This window comes from Nyctibius grandis, chromosome 2 (genome assembly GCF_013368605.1).
Source record: "Nyctibius grandis isolate bNycGra1 chromosome 2, bNycGra1.pri, whole genome shotgun sequence".
Classification (NCBI taxonomy): Eukaryota; Metazoa; Chordata; class Aves; order Nyctibiiformes; family Nyctibiidae; genus Nyctibius; species Nyctibius grandis.
In genome coordinates, this window is record NC_090659.1 from 27,214,717 (window position 1) to 27,235,619 (window position 20,903).

At 44.5% G+C, this 20,903-nt stretch overlaps 1 protein-coding gene across 2 annotated transcripts in view; it reads left to right on the plus strand.

Annotated features, from left to right (window-relative positions):
- Positions 1 to 14,700: 14,700 nt before the first annotated feature.
- CASK (calcium/calmodulin dependent serine protein kinase) overlaps positions 14,701 to 20,903 on the plus strand; it is a 233,534-nt gene continuing 227,331 nt past the window's right edge. For both annotated transcript variants that reach the window (XM_068417554.1, XM_068417564.1), the window contains exon 1: positions 14,701 to 14,930. In XM_068417554.1, the coding sequence (XP_068273655.1) occupies positions 14,872 to 14,930 (59 nt within the window). In that variant the 5' untranslated portion in view covers positions 14,701 to 14,871. The remainder of the gene's footprint in view (positions 14,931 to 20,903) is intronic.

The following is a 20,903-nucleotide window of genomic DNA, read 5'->3' on the forward strand; positions in this document are numbered from 1 at the left end:
AGGCATGCTTTCAGAGTGTACTTGACTTTGATATGACCATATAGAAGGCTGATTCACTTAAACAGACAAAACAAAGTTTTCAGGTACTTGCACACAATCTTACATATGAGAGATCCCAAGTTTAAGGAACATATTATAGATGTGATCTTTCAGTGCATTGCAGGATTGAACCCCAGGGGTTTAAGATTATGTGGGAACAAGGCTTTTTCTATGCTATTTCTCTGTCTCAAATGTTTAGCAGAACATTTTGCCTATCTGTTGAAGAATGACAAAGGTGCTTAAAATTGACCTTGAGTCAAACAAAGAGAAAAAAAATATTTAATTTTTAGTCAAGAACTAAGTTTAATCAATTTTTTCAGAAGAGTAATTTAAGAGAGTCTCATGAGCAATCTTCTGCTATATTTAGGGTTACTGTGTCATTTGTGTGACATGAAAAATCAAAGCATAAAGAGGAAAAGGTAAAACAAAAAATCAGGCAAATGCATAGCATCTAAGAAACAACAATTGATGTTATCAGTCTCCTCTTTTTTGAAGTGAGAGGTTAAACCTAAAAGAAAAAAAAAAGCAGAAGTTCTTTTGAAAATGTTAACTTTTGATTTCAAACGTAATTCCAGTAAAATAAGGGTATGCTGAGTAAGCACATGGGTCTGCTGAGGGTAACAGGACTGCTGAGACCTGTGACATTTTCACGTTGAAGACGGAATCCCTGAAGTGTTGAAATGAATTTCTTTTAATTACAATTAAATTGCTAGCATTTTCTGCCTATCCACAGCAAATTGTTTCTGTAAACATCTTCAGCATCGGGGAGCATGTTTCAGAGATCAGTGATAGTTATGAGTGCAATCCATAGACTTCAAAGTACAAGACCTGAGAACATTTCCGCGGTGCAGCTGCTCTGAGCTGACAGTATCGGCTGCAAGGCCGGCCAGTGCGGGGAACCACAGCTTTCCGGAGCTGTGGAAAAAGCCAGGAGATGGTGCAGAGAGCCAGGTTAAGCCATGGCAGTCAGTGAGATATCAGACAGGGAATGAATCAGATGTCGCTGAAATGTCTTGGCCCTACATGCTTACAGAACAAAGTCTGGGACCAAAAATAAAATGAGCTAAGGGTGTAACTTCACTGAAGACTGCAATGGACAGCACAGATATCTCAGCCAAATTTAAATTAGTGAGCTTTCAGCAGATCAAATTAACTTATGCAGAGCTTCATGCTGTCATATACAACTAGCTTAGCACATGAGCACACTCTTAGAAATTTAGTCATAGCTGCTTTAGTTTATGAGGTTTAAACTAAGGCATATAATCTTGCAACTGGGATGTGCTGGATGCTTAGGGACCAATAGACATCCATTCTGGTTGTAGCAGTCGTGGCAGAAGCTCATGAGTTCAGTCTAAATGAGCTGAGTAGCTTCAGCAATTTAAATAATAAGTCTCCATTAATCCAGCTCATTTTCTGGAATGGTTTAGGAAATGATCACACGAGGGAGGTTGATGTTATCATCAGTATACCTAGCCTGACAGACAGGAAAGGGTTTAAAGATTCCTTGGAGAGACCAATGTTGTAGGCAAATTTGTGCCTGACAGAGCTGCCAGAACCAGCTTTCTAAGCCTGCCGGCTCTACAAAACAGAGGACATGGCGAAGTGCTTGAGAAACGAGCGCCACCACTAGTGACAAACCTTTTGAGAAACTCAAGGAGTTATAGGGGCCTGTAAAAGTAATCACAAAACAAAGTTTTCTGCCACTGACTCCAAGAAAGGCAGCGGCATGAGTCCTCTTTGAGCTGCAGGGCAGCAGCGTGCGTGTCGCAAGTGTCAACAAAATGCCAGCGCCCTCAAAAGGCGAGGGAGGCAATGGTGGGCAGCCCCGCAGCTAGAAAGGTTCATGCTCTCATTCCCAAGAGTTCAGTTTTAGCTGCAAGTGACTGCCAGCCACAGGGACCTGGGAAGTGGTACTTTAAAGAGTGATATTCAGCTACAGATAAGGGATTTGCAAGTTAAATGTAAACCTAGAAAAGTTTTGGTGGTTGGAGGCACACTCTCCTGTTTAACGATAGGGCTGTGGTTCAAAGTCCAGAGTCAGATCTATATGAATCAAGCAGATAAAATACAACTGTAAAAACAGAATATGGACTTTGATTGTCAAAACTGCTCTTACAAACACATTTCTTACAAAACATGTTAAAACTATTTACATACTGTGCCCAGCACATTGTCCTGCTAGAGTTGGGGGAAGCACTTAGCGCCAGATGGACACTTAAAGACACTGGAGCAGTCATTTTTAAGATGTTACTGAAAAATGATAAAATGGACAGGGGAAACTCATTTAGGGATTGAAAAATCTAAGAGAAGGACTAGATATTTGTCCTGATCCTAAACAAATGATACCATTAAGGAAGTGGTAAGACTTGTCAGTCACATGGCACAACAAGTACTTGTTCCCAATGCAAAGGAGAAACAAACTTACATGTCCTGGCTGGAAAAGGAGAATATACAGTCAGCAGTCCCTTATTCCTAGATATGTGTTTAGAGTATTCTCATTTTCCTGAGATAGTGGTGCTAGAAAACATAACAGCACAGAAAGATGACATCCCAAATTTGATTCTATATACTAGGACTTGTATACCTGATACAGTAATGTCTGACATTTATCAGGTTTGTGTTTAACAGTTGCTCTGAAATAGAAGTTTAGCCATATAACTATAACCCCCATTATCTCCAGCCTCTGAAGGCTAGCATAAAATATGTTAAGGAATATACAGGAACGGATGCCAACTCTGATCTGTACTTGGCACTGTTAAATAACGGAGTGGTACCAACGAAACATGACTTGTTACTTGCTGACATTATATTCAACAGAAAACTGAAAACAAGAGTGCCTGCTCTTGCGTGCCTATTAAGAACTCATGTCAAAGTCATGGCAACCAGCAGATATGGAGAAAAAAGACGGGGTGGGGGAAAGGTAAAAGGGAAACATAACCTGGGGTGCTGGGAGCTGTCATTATTTTGTAAAAAACAACTGTGAGAGCATCTATAATGAAAAGAAATGACTGCAAACAGCAACGATGTCACAAGAAATATCCTGTGGTCAGAGACAAACGACACACCAGGTGAACATACGCAGAGGAATAACTGATGCTTCCTCCAAAGGAGGAGTACCGACACAACCATTTTACTTGAGAAAATCTGACAGCCAACAGCCGCAGCAGGTTGAGATGAATTAGTTTCAGGACACGGCACAACTGGAACTAACAGACTTGCTGACACCTGACAGCAAGAGTATTGATACTCTGGGAGAGATTTCCAATTCCATGAATCAGCGTAGAGTACCTCAGAGACTAATTGAACGTGCATGTGTTCATTAAGTTAGATTAAGTTAGTATCTGAACTTCCTTATTATGTTAATGTTTAATTTCAGGATGGAGAGGGAAGTTGCTGAGAGTTCTGGCTTGAACCAGTTGTTAAATACAAGTTACAAAGTGCAATGCTCTTGTTAAGAGCTCACACTCTGAGTAGGGTAGATCGCTATCAAACTCCATGGTGCCTGCTGGTCGCAGGTCAACCCAGACATGCGAAGGAGACATCTTTTTCACTTCTGTGGAAGGTGAAAGCCAGACCAGGAAAAAATAATACATTTCTCATTACTTTTTAAAAAGCTAGTAATTTTCTCCTTTTCTTTTAGGGCACCCATTACTATATTAATGGAATAGTTTAAAGCATCCCCTCTGCAAGATCAAAGGCAAAACATCCTATTTTTTATAAGGGAAACCTAGGAACTTTGCTGGAGCTACTTGCTGCCTTCCCAGCATACCCAGAGTGAGCACATAAACCTTCTGTTCTAGCCCAGCTGACCATCCAACTTTGGCACACCCATACCCAACCCAGGTCAACCAAGCACTTGGGACAGGATTCATGCCACTGAACTTCAAACACAGGCAATATAGATGTCTACTTAGTAATCCTGAGCTCCTTTTTCAGTCGTTGGAGGGAAACTGACACTTGAAAGAGTACAATTTCTCTTGCCCTGTTTTACACGTCCATGTGGGAATGAGATTAATTATTAAGGCCTGTTTCTGTTGAGTGGCTGTAAGGGAAGCCCAGGATAACTAGCTCATGTGTAGACCTCTATACCATTGGTGTCTAAAGTTATATGAGATGAATCATATTAAAAGCTCACAAGATGAGAAAACAGAATTAACCATCACTTGCCAAAATCTTGGTTTACCTGATCAGCTGGGCACTGGCTGTAGGTATACAGCAGAAGCAATAGTAATGTGTTGCCCTATAGATATTCCATTCCTGGTGTGTGTGCCCTCCATATTCTTGAGTTGGCATGCTTCTGGACAGGTGCAACTACTGTCTGCCACATCTGCTCTGTGATTATCTGCATACTTCCAACCAAAGGCACCAAAGGAGGGACAACACAACCACCACCAGGCCTAGGAGTATGAGTCAGAGCTTTTCCACTCATGGTATGATTTACCCATTGTTCTGACAATTACTGTAAATAAGTACTTAGTAGTAAATTATTAGACACCAATGCTAAGTTAAAAGTTTTTTAGATAGCATCTCCTTTCTTCTGAAACAAGAAAACACACATGATCCTTTTTTGTTCGTATTTGAAAGAATCACCTATTGTAACTGAACTCAAGCCTCCTAGGAATGTCTTTTATCCAAAACTGTAATGACTGAGCACAGGCACACCCGAAGTCTGTGGGTGTGGAGCACATAATTGACACCATGGTATTTGTAAATCTTCCTGGGAGAGTACCCAAAACAGTAAGAGAGTCTGAGGGATTTGAACGATACATAGTGGCAGCATGGTGAGGACACCAGTGTGTATTACTGCTCTGGGCTGGCCTCAGAGATGCTTCTCTGTTCCTGTGCCTGTTACAGCACAGAGGTTTGGGTGGACTGTCAGCAACAGGGATGGCTCTACTTAGCCTAAAACCACTGTATTGTAAGTGGGTATTTCAAAGTCTGAGTGACAGGCAACACAGCAATCCATTCCATAGGTTGGGGAAGACAAGGGATGTTAAAGTATGTCCCACTTCCTTCATCATCAGAGCCCTAATTTTCTTAAGTTCCTTCTAAAGAAGCCAATACATCCATCCAGAGCCCAGCTCTACAGCAACTAAAGCAGAAATTATTTAGAATTCATCAAAAAGTATTACTTGTGGCTCTTCTCCTCACAGAAAACATAATTACTCCTAAAGCTTTGTCCTCCTTAATTTGCAGTAAAAATATCTTCAGAATTTAGTTCTGCTAGATGCTGTTGTGTAACTTGTGCTAAGGACATCACCAGCATCAGACAGAGGTTCCGACTAGGAGTTATCATCATCTGTAAAATAGATACTAAGCACGAACAGGTATTCATTGTAACTGCAGTTTTTAAAAAGTGTTCATATATTTCTACAATACTTGGTTTTCCTCTACTCCTATGATAACATTAGGCTCTTACACCAGTGAAGGAGCACAGAGATGTGTTTGATGTTGCTGTACACTCGGAGCTGTGAGAAAACTCAGGCAAACTCTTGCTTCCAGATGAGCACTGATGGCCAAAACAAACCTGAAGCTGAGCATATTGGCTTCATGTATAAACAGTGAGCCAAGCATCACGGCATGAGGTTCAACAAGAACAAGTGCCGGGTCTTACACTTCGGCCACAACAACCCCATGCAGCTCTACAGGCTGGGGGGAAGAGTGGTTAGAAAGCGGCCCGGCGGAAAGAGACCTGGGGGTGCTGATCGACAGCCGGCTAAACATGAGCCAGCAGTGTGCCCAGGTGGCCAAGAAGGCCAATGGCATCCTGGCCTCTATTAAGAATAGTGTAGCCAGCCAGTCTAGGGAAGTGATCGTCCCTCTCTACTCGGCACTGGTGAGGCTGCACCTTGAGTACTGTGTTCAGTTCTGGGCCCCGCACTTCAAGAAAGGTGTTGAGGAGTTGGAGCGAGACCAGAGAAGGGCGACCAAGCTGGTGAAGGGTCTGGAGGGTCTGACCTATGAGGAACGGCTGAGGGAGCTGGGGTTGTTTAGCCTGGAGAAGAGGAGGCTCAAAGGTGACCTTAATGCAGTCTACAACTACCTGAAGGGAGGTTGTAGTGGAGTGGGAGTCGGCCTCTTCTCCCAGGCAACTAGCGATAGGACAAGAGGACACAGCCTCAAGCTTCACCAGGGGAGGTTCAGTTTAGACATTAGGAAGCATTTCTTTTCAGAAAGGGTCATTAGACATTGGAACGGGCTGCCCAGGGAGGTGGTGGAGTCACCATCTCTGGATGTGTTTAAAAAAAGACTGGACATGGCACTTAGTGCCATGGTCTAGTTGACATGGCGGTGTCAGGGCAATGGTTGGACTCCATGATCCCAGAGGTCTCTTCCAACCTGATTGATTCTGTGATTCTGTGATCACCACGGATCACACTTTACTATAAGGTAAAAAACAATTTGTCCACCTGTATGTCAATCTCCTGTCCTAACACCAAGATCCCCCTCCCACTTCTACCCACCTTCTGTTACATCCTCCATTGACATTCCAATAGTTAGAGCAAATAGGGCAGCAGTCCTGAAAGTAGCCTCACACACAGCACACTAATGCCTTTTCCCAAAGAAAAACCACTTTGCATTTGTGGAAGTATTTTCTTCCTCCCAAATGAAAAGGCCTCAAGCTACTCATAAAAATCTCTGCTGAGATTTGGACCATATCCAACACGCAGATGATCATCAGGGAAGCATGGCTCGAATTTCTCTAAAATAAGGACGCTCATGAGCCTGTGAAGGAAGAGACCGAAGAGATGCAATGTGCTGGGCTTAGAGAGAGCTATTACAGAGCGCAGTTTTGTTTTCTCTCTCTGCCATCTCCAAACTTCACTTTCACGATAGCTTTTTAGCTACAGCCAGAGGGCCAGGCTCCCAGCACAATGCTGCGTGCAGTGGATGCTGTCTGTGATGAGAATGCCCGTGGCCGGTCGCCTTGGGTGGCTGCCAGAGTGCTGCTGCCAACATAAGCCACAGGAAAAAAGGATATTTCTCTCCCAGTTTGTCCCTCTGTCAGACCTGAATAGAATTTCACAGGACACAGAAAGCGTACATCTTTGCCCTCTAGGACTTTTTCCCTGATAAATTTCAAAGATCTGTTGCAAACAATCTATGAATTGGATTTCTACAGGCAAAGGATTTACAAGGAGCTTTCTCAATGGTAACTGGGCCAGTCTGAATCATGAAGTTGATACTCCTTCCATTGCAGGTGGTTTTGTTCTTGAAGGATAAAAAAGCCTCAAAGTTTGGATGTGAATAATCATGCAGTGTCAGCATAACACTTCAGAAGGGGAAAGACTAAGAAAGAGGGAGAAGGAAGCGGGAAGTAACAAAGTGGCCAGGAAGAGCAGTGTTTGCTCTCTTCTGTGAAGCTATACCGCATCTGAAAAAAAGTAGCATGAGAAAAACAGGAGGAAAGGGAAAAGAACTGGATGACAAGGAGGAAGATGGAACACTTGGCAAATAAGTATTTCTAGAATTAGTATTCTCTTCTGAAGTTATAAAAGGTGGTAAGCCTGGCTTACCCTGAGGCTATAGGATAAGTGGTAAAGCCATAGCTGTGTCTTAGAAGTCTTCAACTGTAAGCCCTGTCAGCTATTGGATTGTATCACTGCACATTAATAGAAATAGCAATCTAGGAAATGCAGTAAGAAAAAATAAGTATCTCAAACCTCATAAATAGGGTTTGGAAAATAAATTGGTGGCAGAATGAGGACAAAATAAAGGACAAAGTCAGGAATGAAAAATGAAACATAGGATGAAACTAAAAGGCTGAGAATATAAGAAATGCCCTAATGGGTCCACCTAGCCCTACTTACCCGACAGCGGATAGACTGAGATCAATAACAAGGCCTTCCTGTGTAAGGATATTCTTTGCATTCCAGGTATGCTGACTCTTGTGATTTCCCCGAATGTCGAGAAGCTGACTGCATAATTTGTAGTGAAAGACTGTATTTACACCTTTAAAAATGCCAACGGAGCAGTAGCAGTAGGAGGTGGTTTAAAAAGTGCATGAAGCTTAGCCGCTATCTGCAGTCAGTTGCCTTTCCACTTCTCCAGCATCTACATTTGTTGCACTAAGGATGTTCCATGGCACACCCCTGCCTATTCCTTCCAATATGTGTTCGCAATCATGTGTCATCCCTAAAATGCCCTATTTCCTTTTTGAATCTGCTGATACTATTGGTGTCCACAGCCTCCTGTGGCAGCAAGTTCTCAAAGTTCAGTATCTGGTGTGTGCATATATTTAAAAAAAAGTACTTTCATGTATCTGTCTTAAGCTACCTTTCTACTTGTTTTAGTGAGCAGCCCTTGGTTTTAGTACCTGCGGGATTTGGTGAGCAACAGTTCTTCCTTCACTTTATCTACAACCTTCATGATTTTGTAAACCTTGACCATACCCTACCTTAGGTGTCTCCTCTGCAAATTGACAAGTCCCAGCCTTTTGCCCTTTCCTGACAAGGTAGATAGTTCATCCCTGGTTCCTTCTCACTGCTCTTCTCTCTCTGTTCCTTCACAAACTCCTTTGTGTTCTTCTGGAGACAGGGAGGCCTGAACTGTCCCAGCTCTTCAGCTGTGGGTGCACCAGAGCTTTATACGGAGAGAAAATGACACCTTCTATGTTGTTTTCATGCCTGTCCTGATATGCCTAATATTTTACTGGCTTTTTTTGACTGCCACTGCACCCTGTGCACTCAGTGCAGAAAGAGCCCTCAGTCACCCTGGCAGTTCTCTGAAACCACTGCCACTGCACCCTGTGGCAGTGGTTTCAGAGAACTGCCAGGGTGACTGAGGGCTCTTTCCAGAGCTGCAACTGCCAGTTCCAAGTTCAGCATCACACAGGGATGGTGTAGATGAAGATTTCTTCTAGATGCAGTATTCGTCACCATTTATCTACACCAAAGCTCCTCTGAGCACTTACTCTGCTTTGTGGGGCCCTTCTGGAGTTCCTAACTATTAGGGTGGCACACTCCAAAGAGCTTAATGTGTTTCTACAAAAGATAGTAGGAGGGTCAGAAATGCAAGAGAGAAGAAAAGAAAGATATGAAAGGAAAATATAAGTGTTTGGGTTTTTATTACTTCAGTGCTAGCACATAGCATTCTGATATTGTCCTAATGATGTGGTTTTTAATTATTTTTCTGTATACAGGTGCCTGACTGTAGAATACAGTTGCAAATTTCTGTTTAGGACAATGATGAAAAGATAACCAGAATTCTGAGTTGTTTTTATTACCTGGTTTTATCTCCTGTACATCTTGTAAGATATTTTTAATTTAAAAAAAGTTTCAATAAAAGGATCATGGGGAGATTTCCTCCACAGTTCCTATTATTTAATCTATACCCATCAATTAAGAAAAGATGCAACTGGGGAGAAAAGAAATAAGCATCTCCAGTAATCCAATAAAGATTGTTCACAGGTACACAGTACACAAGGAAGGGGAAAAAAAACCCATAATGGCAAGGAATAGCTAAAAAAGAAACTCCATTAAGCAGGGGCTTGTGTAATTTTTAAGTTTTACCCTCTCTTTTGATGTTGCCAGCTGTTCCTACATGGGACTGTTTTATGTTTGGAAATCGATTCTGAAGGGTGACCATGACCTTCACTGGCAATTTCAGATATGCTCAGCTTTGGTTTAGTTTACTACTTCAGTAGTGCTACTGCAATTTGTGTTTAATTATGACTACAGTCTAATTACAGCTGAAGAACATGACTTTCTCCCTTAGCATTCCTTGGCCAAGACCTGGTTGATTATTTGACCTGGCACTCTCTCCCAGCTGGGGGGCTGGGTCAGTATGAGGCGAGTGTCTGGCAAAGGTGATGTGGTCACCATGTCTGAAAGGCAATGAAAAAGAATTCCTCATTCAAAAGTGGCAGCTCTTAGCTGGTTGCCTGAGGAAATGACATTTATGCGTTGCCGTGTTCACATACACATACAAGCCTGTTCTCTCCCAAGAACTTTTGAACCTGAGGGTCAATTTCAACAGAATTAGATGGGGGCAAGGTACGGATCTCAGAGATAAGCTCCAACTGTTCTTTGAAGATAGAGGGCTGCAGGAAAGAGAGAGACCTAATAGCGTCTTCAGTGAGGAAGGGTGTCAGCGAAAGCCCACTTTGCATTGAACAATGGAGAATTGACACCATGGAGGAACTTAAAAAAAACCCTCCACTATGGAGAAAATGCAGTTGGAGATTTATCTTCCTAAGCAAACATCATCCACCTGTTAAGACATGCATTTGTGGGAAACCTGGCCTCCTTAATTAAAGAGTGGCATGACTTGTGCAGCGTGCTACACCTGAGCTCTGCAGCTGCTGACTGCCCTGCCACACAGTAGATTTCCAAGCTGATTTAATTATATAGTTTTGTAAGAAGTTAGCCAGACTAATTCAGGGTTGGCTGACGGCTTTTTAGGGTTCTTTTGACCAACATTTTTTACAAAGTTCGAAAATGTCTGTGCCTGTCGTGATCAAAACACTGTCTCTTTTCATTACAACCTAAATACATTTCTATTGCCCAACATAAGAAATATTTTCAGTTCATAGAATTTGCACTCCTAAACAATACGGCAGTTTGTCAGAAATCTAGTAAGTCTCCAATATTCTCTCTTACAAAGTAGTAACAGTTCGTACTCATCTTCAGTGTCACTCTTATCCTCAAACTTTGTAAGAGGGAGTGAATTAATAGCTTGGTTACAGATTGAAGTACCTGGGGCCCGGTTCTACTTGGAATCTGAGACACAGAACTTGGTGCTTCCTGCATCTTTTGGATTACGAAACACTGACAAACCCTTAAAATTTCTTGTTCATCATCACATACCTTTTACATCAGGCTTTTAAATGAAAACACTATAAAGGCTGTTTGGATGTAACTGATAACTATGGTTCCATAAACAGCCTTTGAACAACTTTTACCTGCTCTGTGGCTCACCCACAGTGAGCCACATAGGGCACCATATGTGCATGCCCTGTGAAGACCACAGCCAAAGAAAACTTGAAAACCCCATAAAATTTTAAGAAATGGGTTTTGTAGTGCCCAAGTCCACACCCAGCTATTTCATAGCACTTCAAAATAAACTTTTGAATTAAACAACAATATTGGTTTGCCTAAAAATACACCACCTTAACCTGGCAGTTCAGAACCTGACAGACAGGCAGCTCCAACACGTGCAGTGGTTTGGAGAGGGCTACTAGGGATTGTAAAGAATTTCATTCCTTTGAACAGTCGGTGCCCTTTTCTTCCTATTTCTCTATGCAGAAGTCCCTCTCCCAGCCCTTCAACAACTGATGCCCTGAGCTGTTTTCAGACCATTATCCTTGTCAGTAAATCATTCCAGGTCTCAACTGTAAAGTTTGTTCTGCTTGTATTTCAAACATTATTGTTACGTACTTTTAAATGAAACATTAGATGTGTGTATTTCAGAATTTAACCTTAAACTTTTAAATTAAACCCAGTATCTATAAGGGGATGTATTGGACATGTGGGTGAAAATCAGTAATGTCCGCCTGTCAAAGGGAAAGGGAATGATTACTTTCAAACTTGTGGCTGAAATTCCTGATCACAAACATATCTGTATATGCATTTCTTGGATGGTCATACTATTGGGTGTTGGCTGCTGGCAAACTTGGCAAACCAATGCTCATATTTTCCTGACCCCATTTAATCTGAAACTAAGATTAGTTACAGCACAGTTCTCACTTGTTCTAGTAATTGCTGACGTCGTGGTATCCTTGTTGCTTTTGCTGGTTCAGTATGCAACTTTTTATGATACAGATCTGCACACAAATCCTAGTTCAGACAGATTCTTCTCATGCAACTCAAATGCTAGGAAGCACCCGTTTTCGCTCTCCCCCTGCACTTAATGTGGACAACTGAAACGTTTGTAGCCTTTGATAGATTTGCCTTGCTTCTTGCCAGCCTAAGCAATGAACACTACAGCTGCTCTTAACAAGCCTGTCTTCTTTGCTCCAGAATGGGGGGAAAAAAAAGAAACAGGAAGCTCAGCCCATCAGATAAAAAAACAGCCAGTGCCCTCCTTCCTGGAAGGACCCTTCAGGTAGGCTAGATGTCAGGGAATGAACCACCTCTCTTAGTGAAAGCCCATTTTGTTCAGTGTCTTCCAAGAAACTGCCTTCCCAAGAACCACTCTCTCTTCAACCTGTGCTCTGAGACCCTGTCCGTTAGCAGAAAACCATGTTTATGTGCTGTGTCATCCCAAAACGGAGCCAACTGCCATCCAAAGTTCTTAAAGGATTTTGCCCCAAAGACCCCCATGTATTCTGCTTGGTATTCCTTGCTTTCAGTTTAATCTGTCACATCTGGGTGACGTGGCCTGGTGTGACTCTTGACGCTTGGCATCTAGAGAAAGGTGAGACCTCCATGAAGTGACGCTGCTCGAGCGGCAAAAGCATTTGCCTCAGCTCGGGAATGGATTAGTTATGAGCATTTTTCTTCCTTGTGCATTTTTGTAGTTTTTTCTTGTTAGCTTCTAACGATGGCTCTGCATATAGTCAGATGACAAATTCTGCTCAAAATATAAGTTAATGATCACCCATATTCTAAAACTTAGTACTGTGAGGCCTATGCGGTACTCACAGAAGTACTTCGCAAAAGGAAAAAACAGTTGCCCACAGGTTTAGCTGTGTGAAGTTTAGGGAACCATCTAAATATATCGGCTTTTTGTTTGCATTCCAAATAGCAGATGGTGTTTTCATATTTTTTAAAGGTTTGTATGGCATAGATCACAGCCTCACGGGAATGTTTCTCACCTTATATGCTACCGTTGTGCAAGAGATAGATGTAATTATTTTCATGGCTTATTTTTGTCTTCTGAATTCGTCTGGAGACAGGAACAAGGCGTGCTTGGAGAAGTGTCACCAGCTTTGCATTTTAAAGCTAACCTTTAAACTATTTCATCAGATAATTCTGCTTTGACAGGTTTTTTCTGTGTGTGGGGAACAACTGTATGATCTACCTTTGTTGATGAGTTTTAAGAAGTTGCAGGCATGCTAAAATACTTTGGCAAAAATAAATACTTTGTAAACTGCAACACTTCCTGATCAATTCCTTCAAAAGAGCAGTGCTTTCTTCTACAAACCATCTGATTCAAAACTCGAAAAAGCACACACGCGTATCTTTCATGCATAGTTTTTTGTGTAACGTTAAAAATCACGCAACAGGATATATCAGATAAGTACTTAGTGTTTTAAAATTCACGTCGTCTCAGACATTGTTTTTAAGCAGCTGTTAAGAGAATCGACAGCCACCAGTTACTTGCCCAACTGGAAGAGTGTATCTAAGAGCATTCCTAAAAGGTTCATTTAATTCACTACTTTTAGGGCTAATAAGATGACTGTTTTCCTACTAACAAAGAGGGTTCAAATTGTGCTCCAGAAAATACTTCTATCTTCTTGAAAAAAAAAAAAAAAAAAGCACTTCACCCAACCCTGGACAAAGCTCTACAAGCCCAGTTTTGCACAGAGATTCTTTATTGCTACAGTCGAGCTGGTGAAAACGAGGAGGGACGCCCGCCGCTGCAGGGCACGCGTGTGCAGCTGAAGCGCCGTACCCTTCACCTCAGCGGCGGCCTTCGCGACCCACCGAGCCTCCTCTCCCCCCTTCCCGCGCCCGCCCCACGCACCACACGCCCCCCCCCCGCCCAGCTCCAGGGCCGCGCTACCCCCCGCACCCCGCGGCCTCAGCGCGGCGGGGACGCCGGTCCTTCTGCGAGCCGCTGGCGCTCAGTGAGCCGGCGGAGCGGGCTGCCGCGGAGACAGGGCAGGTCGGTACTTGAGCCGGCCGGGCCACGCCCTCACGCACCGCCGCCACCGACACCAACAACCGCCCCGCCGAGCCCCCTCCCTGCGCCATGACGTCATCGCAGTCCGCGCCTGCGCACATCGGCCCGACTGCCCCCGCCCCTCGCCGACCCCCCAAATGGATGGTGGGCGTGGCCCCGCGCGCGATTCTGGCGGGGCGGCGCGGGGGGGGAGAAAGTGAACGGAAGCGAACGCAGCCCCCCGCGTGCGTGCCTCCGTGCTGCGCCTGCTCGCCCTGGCAGCGCGTGCACCCCGGCGCCCGCCCCCGCGCGCGCGCGCTCGCCGTGACGGCTTTGCGTGACGACGGCGGCGGGAGCGCGCGCCCGCCCGCCCACCCTCCGGCAAAGCCGGCGCCTATCGCGGCCGGCACCGCCGCCGCTGCTTCTCCTCGCTCCTGGCAGCGTAATCAACGGCAGCGTAATCAACGGCCGCGCCCGCAACTCCCCGCCCCTCCCCCCTCCCACTATTATCTTCCCTCCCGGCGCGCGCTGCCCCCCCCCGCCCGGCCGGGAGCGCGCGGCCGCCCGCCCAGTGAGCGAGACGGCGCTGCCGCCTGCCGCCGGCCCCTCTGCCCGCCGCGCCGATCCCCTCCATGGACCTCGCGCCGCCCCGCTAGCCGGAACCGCCCGCCTGCCGCCGCTGCTGGGGAGTTGCCGGCTGAGAGGGGGCGGGAGAGGGGTGGGGGGCGGAGGAAGGTGGGGTCGCGGTGTGTGTGACACGCGCGGGGAGCGGCGGCGGCGGCGGCTGCTGCGGCCCGCGCGAAGAGGAGGAGCGGGGAGTCCCGGCGCGGCCGCGGGAGCCCCCGGGCGGGTGGCGGCGGCGCCCCCGGAAGGTGGCGGTGGCGGCGGGAGCTGCCGTAGCGGTGGAGATTTACCGCGGTGGTGGCGGTCGGCGCTGACCGGCAGGGGAGCGCGCCGCGCGGCGGGGACCGTGCCCGCGGCCCCCCCTCCCCCCTCCCTCGCCCCCCCTTCCTCCCCCCCTCCCCGGGGCCGCCGCCTCTCGGGCTGATCCCCCCCGCCCGGACCATGGCCGACGACGATGTGCTGTTCGAGGACGTGTACGAGCTCTGCGAGGTGATCGGCAAGTGAGTCCCGCGGGGAGCGGGAGGCGGGCAGGGCAGGGCAGGGCAGGGCAGGCGTGTGCGCCACCGGGCAGAGCGGGGAGGGGGCGGCCGTGCCCCCCTGCCCGGCCCCTCCCGCTGGCCGCGGGGGGAGAGGGATGCTCTGCTCGGCACCCACCTGAGTCGCCGCCGCCAGCGGGTCCGTGTGAGCGGTGCGGGGATCCGGGTCCCCCCGCTTGGCTGGTGGGGGTGAGACGGCGGGTGCCTGCGCCGCGCTGCCCACCCGCCGTGTTACCCGGCAGGCGGAAGGGGGAGAAGTGACCCGGCGTTTCCTCAGCCACCATGATTAACCACCTCACCATCGCTCAGCTTGGCTGCAGCAAGCGGCAGCCACTTCCCACCCCTTTTCTTCTCCTCCCCCTATATCCCATTCCTGGCACACCCATCAAGGATTGCCTATTGGGGAAGGGAGAGGGAAGATAGCTCTCTGTAGATCCACCTATTCACTGAGTGTCTGCATATTTGTGTGCCAGGTGTTGGTTTTTCCTCCTCTTTGCTGCATAATAACCAGCTTGTTAGTGGCATTACGAGTGGCGCTCGGGTAGTGCTCGGTTTTCGTCCAGATCTTTCCCTCCATTCTCATTCGTGTGGAGATAGAGATGTCTAAGGCAGTAGGAGTGCTTGGCCTTTTGAGTCTTATTATGCAACTGCTATTAAACTGATGTTCGAGGCTGGTCTCAAACCTAGGAGTTGAGGTAGTTGCTAGCATTCCCCAGCTGGCTGTTTCGGGTTACCGCTCTTGTAGGGTGGATGAAGATGCTGGTTCAAGTCTCAGTCGGTGTAATCGCACCAAGAAATTGCAGAGAATCCCCTAAAGCAGACGGTGGTAAAGAATTAAAGCTGAACTCCGTTTCCCCTCCCTTCATGTTTTTGTGAATGCCCGGTTTCGAAATCAGTTTTTTATTTATTCATTATCTTTCACATATTTTCTGTAGTTGTGTCTGTGTTGCAAAATGGACCTGAAAGATGTAGCAATATTTTGACTTCCTAAATTTCCTGTATGTTTCTGATTCTGGAGCTGAGATTGCTGTGGAAGCCTGAGTAGTGACACTGTTCAGTGTGTTTGCAGTTTTTTTCTTCCTGACAATGAATTTTGTAAGAATAATTGTTCACCGTGTTTTGATTATAAACAAAGAATTTCTTCTGCATGTATTCTCTTGCCCGCTCTCCACCAGTATGCTTTTCAGTTTGTATCAAGTGCTGTCTACTTTCAAAGCTAGGGCTAAAAATATTCTAGAATTAATCTTTCCTCAGGATTATACTAAAATGCTAGTATTGGATTTAGCAGGTGACTTTGTTGCCAAGAGAAGTTCCAGCACTCAGTTCTGTCATTTCACAAGGTATTACTACCTTTCTCTTAACACAAACAACTTTTTAAAATATTAAGCTTAAAGGGCCTTGTTTGCTGTCGTAAATGGTAAGTGATTGCTTTAGCTTAATGCTGGTTGTTGGTGAGGAGCTTCTGTAACTGAGAAACAAAACTCTGTTATTAAAAATGTTTTGAAGTCAGTTTTTGGCACACTCCTTTCACAAGTGGTTTTATGCTAACCACTGCAGTTCACACACTATTTTGTTCATACCTGATTGCCGTTAGAAGGAAGGTACAGGGATTATGCATGACCGCACACCCTTTTAGAGAATGGATGATTCACAGAGGTCCAGATGTTTGCATATCTCAAATGGCTTTGTTTTGTGATCAGAGAATTTTGAGGAGAGAGCTCAAAAACTGTGGATTAGGTATTAGCTACAGAAGTTCCACATGACACTTAGGTAGTATACATAGTGTTGTGATGTAACTAGGTCTAACAGATAAATATTGAATCACAGTAGCATAATGATGTCAAGAGCACTGTAGCAAAAGCAGGGTGGATCACTGAAAATAGCAGTGGTGGTGTGAAGGGTTGATAGCTCGTTGTTATTGCTCAGGCTTTTCCTCACAGATGTCGTGTCAGTCCTCTAAAAAAGCCTTTAAAATACACAGTTTCACGTGAGTTGTATAAGTAGTATTCCTGTTTCTTTGCAGTACTACGCAGGTGACTTCCACGGAACCAGGGATGCAGCATCTTTATTTAGCTTACAGATTTTGGGTACCACCTTGCCCGTCTTTAAGCAACTTCAGGAAAGCTGCTGTAAATCTGCTTTGAATTGCTTCGTATGCATCTTGCTAAACATCTTTCAGTGAAACATCCACTAAATGTCTGCGTGTTCCTGTGATTTATTATTGATTGATACAGTAATTTAGTTCTTGCAAATAGCGCATCTGGCCCTGATTTGCGTTTCAGACACATGAAATATTAAAACGTGTAATTTATCTTTCCTAAATAGGGAGTTACCACTGTCATTTAAGGTAGTAAAAGGTATTTTCACAAAGGGTGTGGAAAAGAGATCTTTGCCTGTAAAATGTCTGAATATTTAGTCAAAGTTCCCATACAATTTACGAGAGAAATAAGGAGATAGTTTCTTAGCTGACGGTATGCAGTCCAATTTGTTGAAGGATATTCTGATCTTTAGGATAAACTTTAAACACTTTTAAATACAATAAACTGATAAGACTTTGTGTAAACACTGTGATAATAGCTTTTGGTGTGCTGAAGTGTGGAGCTATTACAATGCAATAGTATATGAATGAATTGATTGGAATGACAGTGATAAACTGTTTATTATGTGACATTTAATGTGTTTAAGTTCTGCAAGCATGCATTTTTCATTTTGAATGGGTGTTGGAGAAAAGAAAGTCCAGGAGGGATAGAGAGAAATTCTAGTTTGTGTTTCCTTTAGAAAAAAAATCAAGGGAAATCTTTATTTGCATATATTTCCAGTATACCTTTTAATCACTGAAAGCGATATGGAGATAAACATTGGAATAATAATCCCAGTTTCTTCTTGAACTTTTTGAAGTGGTATTTATGACACTAACATTAGTCAAGTAGTTTTACTTTACCAGATGTGTTATGGTCTAGGTTACTGACTTGTCTTCAGACTTGGCTGACACAAACACACTTCAAGCAAGAAGTAAATTACAGAATCACACACAGAATGTTAGGGATTGGAAGGGACCTCGAAAGATCATCTAGTCCAATCCCCCTGCCGGAGCAGGATTGCCTAGACCATATCACACAGGAACGCGTCCAGGCGGGTTTTGAATGTCTCCAGAGAAGGAGACTCCACAACCTCGCTGGGCAGCCTGTTCCAGTGTTCGGTCACCCTCACCGTAAAGAAGTTTTTCCTCATATTTATGTGGAACCTCCTGTGTTCCAGCTTGCACCCATTGCCCCTTGTCCTGTCAAGGGATGTCACTGAGAAGAGCCTGGCTCCATCCTCATGACACTTGCCCTTTCCATATTTATAAACATTAATGAGGTCACCCCTCAGTCTCCTCTTCTCTAAGCTAAAGAGACCCAGCTCCCTCAGCCTCTCCTCATAAGGGAGATGTTCCACCCCCTTAATCATCTTCGTGGCTCTGCGCTGGACTCTCTCTAGCAGTTCCCTGTCCTTCTTGAACTGAGGGGCCCAGAACTGGACACAATATTCCAGATGCGCACTCACCAGGGCAGAGTAGAGGGAGAGGAGAACCGACCTGCTAACCACACCCCTTCTAATACACCCCAGGATGCCATTGGCCTTCTTGGCCACAAGGGCACATTGCTGGCTCATGGTCATCCTGCTGTCCACTAGGACCCCCAGGTCCCTTTCCCCTACGCTGCTCTCCAACAGGTCTGCCCCCAACTTGTACTGGTACATGGGGTTATTCTTGCCCAGATGCAGGACTCTACACTTGCCCTTGTTATATTTCATTAAATTTCTCCCCGCCCAACTCCCCAGCCTGTCTAGGTCCCTCTGAATGGCTGCGCAGCCTTCCGGTGTGTCAGCCACTCCTCCCAGTTTTGTGTCATCAGCAACTTGCTGACAGTGCACTCCATTCCCTCATCCAAGTCATTAATGAATATATAGAATAGTACTGGTCCCAGTACCGACCCTTGAGGGACTCCGCTAGACACAGGCCTCCAACTGGACTCTGTCCCATTGACCACCACTCTCTGGCTTCTTTCCTTCAGCCAGTTCACAATCCACCTCACTACCCGATCATCCAGACCACACTTCCTCAGTTTAGCCTCGAGGATGCTGTGACCTTTTATATTCTTATTTATATTCTTTTATATTTATATTTATTTATTTTTATATTTATTTATATTCTTTTATATTTTATATTATATGACAAATGTGGCCTTTTATATTCTTAATGGATCAGAACCAATACAAGGACACAAGATGGTTGATCTGAGAAAGCAACAGGCACACAGACATTAACTGAATGATGTACCTGATAAATGAGGTAATCCCCACAGTGGATGTTTCATATGCATCAGATATGTTGCTTTGGTATCAGTGCTCTAAAGAAATATTTCAATCTTCTTCTGCAGCCTAGTAAGTAGTTAATAATCTTAATCTCATCTAGTATATTTTTAAACACTGTGGATTTCTATATTAGCCTTCAAAAATGTATTAATGTATCTCAGGATAACTGGTAGTGATGAAAAACACAGATGTGCCATTTTTTTTCCAACTTGCTTCCAGGTAACTTTGAAGAGATTCTCCCTGTATATTGGTTGAGAAGTAAAACAACCTAAAATATTCAAGCCTTTTGTTATGTTGATCAGACCATGCATTTGATTGACAGTTCACAGATAATAGTGCTAAGTGTACTTATTTATTTTTTTATTAAAATTTTCATTCAGAATGCATTGAGTAGTTTATAAAACATAGTAGGCATGGAGTTGAAACATCTTGGGTTTTCATCTGAGGTGAAAACTGTTCAGCGTTTATCATAGGAGCTGCACATACACATCCCAGTAGTTTTCTCTATGCCAAAGAGACAATGCCTGTCTTTAGTTGGTATTGAATCTAGAAGACTGAAGCATGGCTTTTATGATAGAGTCCTTGTGCTGCAGGGACTTTATTTTACATTATCTGATTTTGAGTTTCTGTCCGTCTTAAGGTTCAAGTTGGTTTATGTTGGCATTAGAGGAGTACCATAAAGATTGTCTGATCTTTCTAATACTAGGATTACAGGTGGCTTAAAAGTTTCTCCAGATTTTTAAGTTGTAAATACTATGTGAAAAAGTTGATAGAAGTTTGTGTTAAAAAGGGCATTGGTCACAACTGAAATTGTTAGTCTTCATATTAATAGTTACTGAAACTGTACATTTTTGTAATTTTTGTCTTCCATTTGTGGACCATGTACATGTGCAATCATTGTGCATAGTAGTAGTGCAGTCGTTGGTATTTTTAGTACCAAAGTATAATGTGATGACTGGTGCTAATACTGTCATAGCTTTCAGGATATTCTCTGCAATATGACTGGGTTCAGTCTCATCCTTTTCTGCACTGCACACTTGAGGGTTTTTGTTTGTTTTCATCCCTCCTTCCTCTGTAATGGGATGATTCTTTCTGCTTGGGCTCTTCCATCTAGTAAAGAGGAGTTAAAGTGCCTGGAGCCTGCAGGTGTTCCTCTCTTCTGCAGCCCATCAGCACTGCTGGAACACTGCAGGAGTTGTGAGGGGAGGATGCGAGGTCTTGGGGCGGGAAGTGAGACAGGATTTTTTTGTGTTACGGTATGAAGGCTTGTATCCCATTGCAGTCAGACAAGAGGATGGTGGTTGCAGTTCCATCCTGAGCTATTACCTTGAGATGGAGATGCTTTAGATTTGAGCTCCAGTCTGGGAGTGTTTAGGAAAGGGAGGAGAGAGCTCATGGATTCCTTGTCCAAGAAATATTTTAATAATTTTAAGTATTGTGATAACAAAAATATCTAGAAATATTTTGATGGTTTCGGTGATACCAATTTTCATTATTGCCTCCATTTTCTCTGCACAGCAGTGAGAATACTGTTGACTCCTAACTGTGCTTTTTCTCTAGTACACTGTTGAAATTTTGCGT